Source organism: Phyllobates terribilis, unplaced genomic scaffold (assembly GCF_046119375.1).
Source record: "Phyllobates terribilis strain yellow unplaced genomic scaffold, ASM4611937v1 Scaffold_1__5_contigs__length_1240528914, whole genome shotgun sequence".
Classification (NCBI taxonomy): Eukaryota; Metazoa; Chordata; class Amphibia; order Anura; family Dendrobatidae; genus Phyllobates; species Phyllobates terribilis.
Genome location: NW_027362761.1, coordinates 186,239,764 through 186,247,093, shown reverse-complemented (window position 1 = coordinate 186,247,093; position 7,330 = coordinate 186,239,764). Strand labels below are relative to the sequence as shown.

The 7,330-nt window shown below is 50.1% G+C and overlaps 1 protein-coding gene across 1 annotated transcript in view; it reads left to right on the top strand.

The window, feature by feature from the left end:
* Window positions 1-2,719, top strand: part of CUNH9orf40 (chromosome unknown C9orf40 homolog) — a 4,100-nt gene extending 1,381 nt beyond the window's left edge. The window contains exon 2 of the mRNA XM_073652805.1: window positions 1,428-2,719. Within this exon, the coding sequence (XP_073508906.1) occupies window positions 1,428-1,580 (153 nt within the window). The 3' untranslated portion in view covers window positions 1,581-2,719. The remainder of the gene's footprint in view (window positions 1-1,427) is intronic.
* The last annotated feature ends 4,611 nt before the right edge of the window (window positions 2,720-7,330 follow it).

Below are 7,330 nucleotides of genomic sequence, written 5' to 3'. Positions count from 1 at the left end.
GGGGCTGTCTTCCCCCCCCGTCTGGGGCTGTCCTTCCCCCCCCGTTCTGGGGCTGTCTTCCCCCCCCGTCTGGGGCTGTCTTTCCCCCCCCCCCGTCTGGGGCTGTCTTCCCCCCCCCCCCCCCCCCCCCGTCTGGGGCTGTCTTTCCCCCCCCCCCCCGTCTGGGGCTGTCTTTCCCCCCCCCCCGTCTGGGGCTGTCTTTCCCCCCCCCCCGTCTGGGGCTGTCTTTCCCCCCCCCCCCGTCTGGGGCTGTCTTCCCCCCCCCCCCGTCTGGGGCTGTCTTCCCCCCCCCCGTCTGGGGCTGTCTTCCCCCCCCGATCTGGGGCTGTCTTTCCCCCCCCCGATCTGGGGCTGTCTTTCCCCCCCCCCCCGTCTGGGGCTGTCTTTCCCCCCCCCCGTCTGGGGCTGTCTTTCCCCCCCCCGTCTGGGGCTGTCTTTCCCCCCCCCCCGTCTGGGCTGTCTTTCCCCCCCCCCCGTCTGGGGCTGTCTTTCCCCCCCCCCCCCCCCCCCCCGTCTGGGGCTGTCTTCCCCCCCGTCTGGGCTGTCTTCCCCCCCCCCCCCCCGTCTGGGGCTGTCTCCCCCCCCCCCCCCCCCCCTATGTCTGGGGCTGTCTTTCCCCCCCCCCCCCCCCGTCTGGGGCTGTCTTTCCCCCCCCCCCCGTCTGGGGCTGTCTTTCCCCCCCCCCCCCCGTCTGGGGCTGTCTTTCCCCCCCCCCCCCCCCCCCCGTCTGGGGCTGTCTTTCCCCCCCCCCCCCCCCCCGTCTGGGGCTGTCTTTCCCCCCCCCCCCCCCCGTCTGGGGCTGTCTTTCCCCCCCCCCGTCTGGGGCTGTCTTTCCCCCCCCCCCCCCCCGTCTGGGGCTGTCTTTCCCCCCCCCCCCCCCCCCCCGTCTGGGGCTGTCTTCCCCCCCCGTCTGGGGCTGTCTTCCCCCCCCCCCCCGTCTGGGGCTGTCTTTCCCCCCCGTCTGGGGCTGTCTTCCCCCCCCCCCCCCCCGTCTGGGGCTGTCTTTCCCCCCCCCCCCCCGTCTGGGGCTGTCTTTCCCCCCCCGTCTGGGGCTGTCTTTCCCCCCCCCCCCCCGTCTGGGGCTGTCTTCCCCCCCCCCGTCTGGGGCTGTCTTTCCCCCCCCCCCCCCCGTCTGGGGCTGTCTTTCCCCCCCCCCCCCCCCCCCCCCGTCTGGGGCTGTCTTTCCCCCCCCCCCCCGTCTGGGGCTGTCTTCACCCCCCCCGTCTGGGGCTGTCTTCACACACACCCCCCCCCCCGTCTGGGGCTGTCTTCACCCCCCCCCCCCCCCCCCTGTCCTGGGGCTTTTCCCCCCTTCTCCCCTCCCGCCTGGGTCTGCCTGGGACTGCTGTTATTGGCCGTATGCTGCCGTTTCTTCAATATAACGTTTACCTTCCTTTTCAGTCACTTATGTGTTTGTTTTTTTGCAGAAAGATGAAGCCTTCCGTGAATACAATTCTTTCCAGTACTGGAGGACTCCTTTACCTGACATTGATTTTTCTGAATTAGTAGATGGAACTTGTGATGGAGACAAACAGTCCTTGTCTGCGGGGACGGAAGTGCTGGAAGAAATGGACAACTGACTGGAGTTGGAATAATTTATTTCTAATGTGACTTTAGAATATCCAGATAAAGCCTGATGTGCGCCCGGATTGTCATCTAGAACGCTCTGGCTTATAAAGGATATTACTTGCTGCCAAATGACTTGTGGACTTGATGACGTTCATGCCGACATTCTAGAACTGTAACCCTCCTGGAGCGGGCTGTTTATTACATTGTTCCGTAATAAATGCATGTCGATATCTGCCAGGTGTGTATAGATCACTAAAGTATGCGATTTACACATATCTATGGAATGGCTTGATATACGACCTGTTATATATGGGTGGAAAGGAGCCCGGCCTCTACAGCCACGAGGCTGAAGGCCTTAAATAGAGGCCAGAGAAAGGAGCTAATACTCAGATTGCTTCTTCCTGATTTTGCTACGTCTCCAATACTGCTAGATGGCACACAGATGTACAACATTGAGCTGTCCTTTTAGATTTATGCAAAATACTTCTAATGTTCTGCTTTATTTTCGGCACACACTTTAGTGCCATGTATTTGACAGCATTCCTGCTTTTGCCCGTAGTCACTAGGGGGCGCTAACTCTTACAGATGTATGGGCTCACTGGAGCTGTATACTTTGGTGTGCGGTGAAGGCTGCAGGCGGACAGAACTTTTATCTACCAGAAAACCCTTTCGCTGAAGCAAGCTGACCTGTCCAGCTGATGATGCTCTGTGAAAGCCCCAGGCAGTTGCACATTTCCCCTGTAGTGGGCGCTATTTGAAAAATATAATATTACATGGTACACCTTCAAACGATTACAGAGTGTATCATTGAAAGTAACACACAGTTTACCAAAGTTTTTTTCTGTTCTGGAGATTTATAAAGCACACATGTAAAGCGGTCTCCTCACCGTCTGCCGAGCTATTCTGCACAAAGAAAGTCAAGCCTACCTAACCTATTATAACTTGTAATCCTTTGACTCCTGGAAGAACGGCAGTCATGATGCAATGTGAACAGAGGCTAGAGCTGTTTAGATGTCGCTTCTTGGAAATGTAAATTTGATCGGGGGGTGTCAGGCTGATGCACTGCCATTTGTATATGCTGAACTGTATTGGACTTTGTTATTCTTGTATTTATTTTTCTATAAATAAATATTTTTGTTTGTTACAGAAATATTCTTCCAATATTTTGACGTTTGACTACTCAATACCCAATAATGCATTAGAGGTTCTCCAAGAATATAAAAATTAAATTTAATTCCTAAATGGCTTTAACTTCTTCCTGACCGCTGATGGTAAATAAACATTAGCACTTACTGGACTTTGTGCAGCGCTGACTATTATGGTCGGCGACCTTACAGTGATCAGGACCCCCCTACACACCACCAAGCGCTGGGATGCTGGTGCAGAACACTACTTATGTGATCACTGTGCTATCTTACTATTGCGGCATTTAGATTGCGAGAGGAAGTGGGTTCCCTTTTACCCCTCTGGCATCGATGTCACGACGGGGAGTCGAGGGTTGTCTTGGCAGCCGGAGGTCAAATGATGACCTACAGGTCTGAGGGATACATTGGCCTGTTAGACTCAGCCAGCAGAAGGGTCTGACAGGCAGTCTGCCACTGTGAAGCTAACAGGTCTTATGCATTGCAAGATATGTGTATTGCAATGTATGAGACCAGTGATCAGGGAAATAAAAGTTGGAAGTCCCATAGAGGGACAGAACAAAAAAAAAATCACAAAATGAAAAAAAAATTACCATTAAATACATATTTTTATGTAAAAACAAAAAAGGACACATTTTGTATCCCCACGTCCGGAACGACCCGACTTATGAAACCGTCACATTGGTTAACACCTTCAGTGAACAGTGTTAAAAAAAAAAAGTGGCAAAAAACTATGCTTTTTCATCATACTGGCCAAAAAAAGTGAAATAAAGCGCAATCAAAAAATAGTATAGCTGAAAACACCATCTTATCCCATAAAAATTAAAGCCACAATACAGCTACACATCCTGCATGCTTCGCTGAGAGCTTACACCGGGGTTTCCGTGTAAATCTCTGAAATACGAAATTCAGACGGAAACCTCGACGGAAGATTTCCTATAATGAGGCAGATGGAGACACTATGGACACCATCTGGCCTATGATCTGTGTCCGTCTTATTACGCATGTATAAAAGTGCTGTCGGCCACAGTTTTGTGCACTTCTGAAAAGGACACTTCTGCAGTGTTGCTATCAGTGTGTCAAGAGTGGGAGAAGAGGGTTGCATTGACAATCTAACACAATGGGCAGCACTTTGAACACATTTTATAAGTGGTCATAAACTTGTAAAAAACTCATGAAAGAGTAAAGTTACGTTAAAACCAAGCACACCATTGTTTTTCTTATGAAATTCTCAACAAGTTTGATGTGTCACATGACCCTCTTCCCATTGAAAAAAATAAAGTTGGATCCAAAATGGCTGACTTCAAAATGTCCGCCATGGTCACCACCCATCTGGAATAGTTTTCCCCCTCACATATACTAATGTGCCACAAACAGGAAGTTGATATCACCAACTATTCCCATTTAATTTAGGTGTATCTATATAAATGGCCCACCCTGTACTTTTCATCCACTTATGGGGTATTGGCCTACTCAAGAGAAAATGAACAGTACAATTTGTTATGCAGTTTTTTCTATTACCCCTTATGAAAATTAAAAACTTGGGGCCAAACCAACACTTTAGTGGAAAAAATGGAAATTTTTCATTAATTCAGCCCAATGTTATACAGTTCTGTGAATCGCCTGAGGGTTAAAAATGCTCATTACACTATTAGATGAATTCCTCAAGAGGTATAGCTTCCAAATGGGGTCACTGGTGGGGGTTTCTGCTGTTTTGGCATATAAGGGGCTCTGTAAATGCAACATGGTGTCCTCAATCTATTCCACCCAAAATGGCATTTCTTCCCTTCCGAGCCATGCCGTGTGCCCAAACAGTAGTTTTCTCCCACATATGGGATATCTGTGTACTCAGGGGAAATTGCACGACAAATTGTATGATCCATTTTCTCCTGTTACCCTTGTAAAAATTAAAAATTTGGGGCTAAAGCAACATTTTTGTGGGAATATTTTTTTTATTTTCACTGCTCAACATTATAAAATTCTGTGACACACCTGCGGGTTGAAAGTGCTCACCAAACATCTAGATAAATTCCTTGAGTGGTGTAGTCTCCTAAATGGGGTCACCTGGGTGTGGTTGTGGTGGGGGAGTTTCCACTGTTTAGGTACATCAGGGGCTCTGCAAATGCAACAAGGCATCCGCTATCTGTTCCAGCTAATTTTGCGTTCCAAAAGTCAAATTGTGCTGCTTCCGAGCCGTGCCGTCAGATGCGTACCGTACATAGAGGCAGCCCTCACAGCTGCTATGGGGCCCCATGAGACGGGGGCCCGATGTGAAACAACATCAGACTCCTCCATCCCACATCACAATCTCCACAGTATCTGCATCCTAAGGATGCAGATACTGTTGAAAACAAACAGGCTCGTTCAGAACCTCCAGAGGGTTGGTGGGCCGGAATCAGGACCCACCTCTTCACCTCTGGCTGCACTGTGTCCTGTCCGGCGCGCAGACGATGCCTCATTGTCTCTGTAAGTGCAGGAGATGAGGCTCCGGCCACCAGCTCCGGCCTGTAATTCCAGCAGAGGGGCTGCTCCAGCATGGCCCCTGCTCTCCCTGTCTCCCCTGCTCTGTATGTGTCTTACTGCTCCGCTCTCCCCCTCCTGACTTCAACCCTGCAATTTGCAAGAACACTCTGCTGTCGGGACCTGGGAAATGGGAGGCTGCACCAGAGAAATGCATCATGTGGAATCATCTGCAGAGAGGGTAAGTCCATGTCTAATGTGTGTGTGCGCATATATGTGTATGCATATGTGTGTGTGTGTGTATATGTGTGTGTGTGTGCATATATGTGTGTGTATAATATATATATATATATATATATATATATATATATATAATGTGTGCATATATGTAGTGGTGTACCGCCAATGGCGGCAGGCCACACAACTACTATGAGACCCGTGAGCCGCACCTCACTGGGCCCTGCTTCCGCCTGTTAGCACCCGCACTGCCCGGCCGCTCTCCCGCATAGAATAATGGGAATGGAAACATCCTCTGATGCTCCCTCGTCCATCATCATTGCTCGCGCTGACAGCCGGAGGGGGGAGGGTGGGTGGCCCAGTGAGAGCAATGATGATGGAGGATGGAGCGTCAGAAGGTGTTTCCATTACCATCATTCTTACTCGACGTATGATGTCATTAAAGGGCGCTCGCTGCTCTGAGATATCCGGCACTTCACACTGCACGCTGAGGGGACTGGGGCATTGGCTGAAACCAGGAGAGGTGAATATTGTATTTATTTGACCGATGGCCATAATACAGTATGAGGACTGCATTATACTGCATGGAGGACCAGGGGGTGCATTATACTGCATGGAGGACCAGGGGGGTGCATTATACTGCATGGAGGACCAGGGGGGTGCATCATACTGCATGTAGATCCATGGGGGTGCATTATACTACATGGAGGACCATGGGGGTGCATTATACTACATTGAGGACCATGAGGCTGCATTATACTGCATGGAGCACCATCGGGGTGCATTATACTGTATGGAGGACTATGGGGAGTGCAGTATACTATATGGAGGACTATAGGGAGTGCAGTATACTGTATGAAGGACTATGGGGAGTGCAGTATACTGTATGGAGCAGTGCTTCGGAGCCCATTTTGGTGGAGTCAAAGTCGGTATAAAATGGACAAACTCAGACTCCTAAAATATATAATATATTGGGTACAGTAGTTCAATGCAGTTTGTGGGGAATATTTTTTCATAAGAATTTGGGAAAGTTATGAAATGTCCTATAAATGTCTGTCCTATTCCTGATCTAAGGGTCTAGACTTTTAGCTGAGATGAATCTGTGCTACAGTAAATTTATCACTTAAACATGAGCTATGTATGAGGGAGTCGGAGTCGGAGTTGGAGTCGGTGTCATGGAAATGGAGGACTATAGGGAATGCCGTATACTGTATGGAGGACCATGGCGAGTGTCTTATACTGTGTGGAGGACCATGGCGAGTGCATTATACTGAGTGGAGGATCATGGTGAGTGCATTATACTGAGTGGAGGACCATGGTGAGTGCATTATACTGTATGGAGGATCATGGCGAGTTCATTATACTGTATGGAGGTCATGGCGAGTGCATTATACTGTGTGGAGGACCATGGCGAGTGCCTTATACTGTATGGAGGACCATGGCAAGTGCATTATACTCTGTGGAGTGTGGAGAGGTGTGGAGCCATTATATTGTATGTAGGCCCATTATACTGCATGGAGGGCTGTGTGGGGGTCACAGTTGGGGGATCATACTGTGTTGGGGTCACCATACTTTGCCTTGGGAGTTGAGGTGGGGTACAATAGGGTCATTATACTGTGAATGTGGAGGAATTCACCCTGGGGGTATCATACTGTGTTTGGGGACACTTTTGTAGGCATTGTTGGCATCACACTTTATGGGGCAATGAAAAAGGAATCTAGGACTTGAGCAGGTGGAAAATTACTATGTAAAGGCTGGAGAGTTGTGAGATCTGCTCTTCTGTGACCCCAACAATTATTTACTTTTTTGGGGGGGGGGCCCAATTAGAACTTCTGCTATGGGGCCCCATGATTCCTATGTACGCACCTGCGTGCCGTGTACCCAAACAGTAGTTTTCCACCACATATGGGGTATCGGCGTAC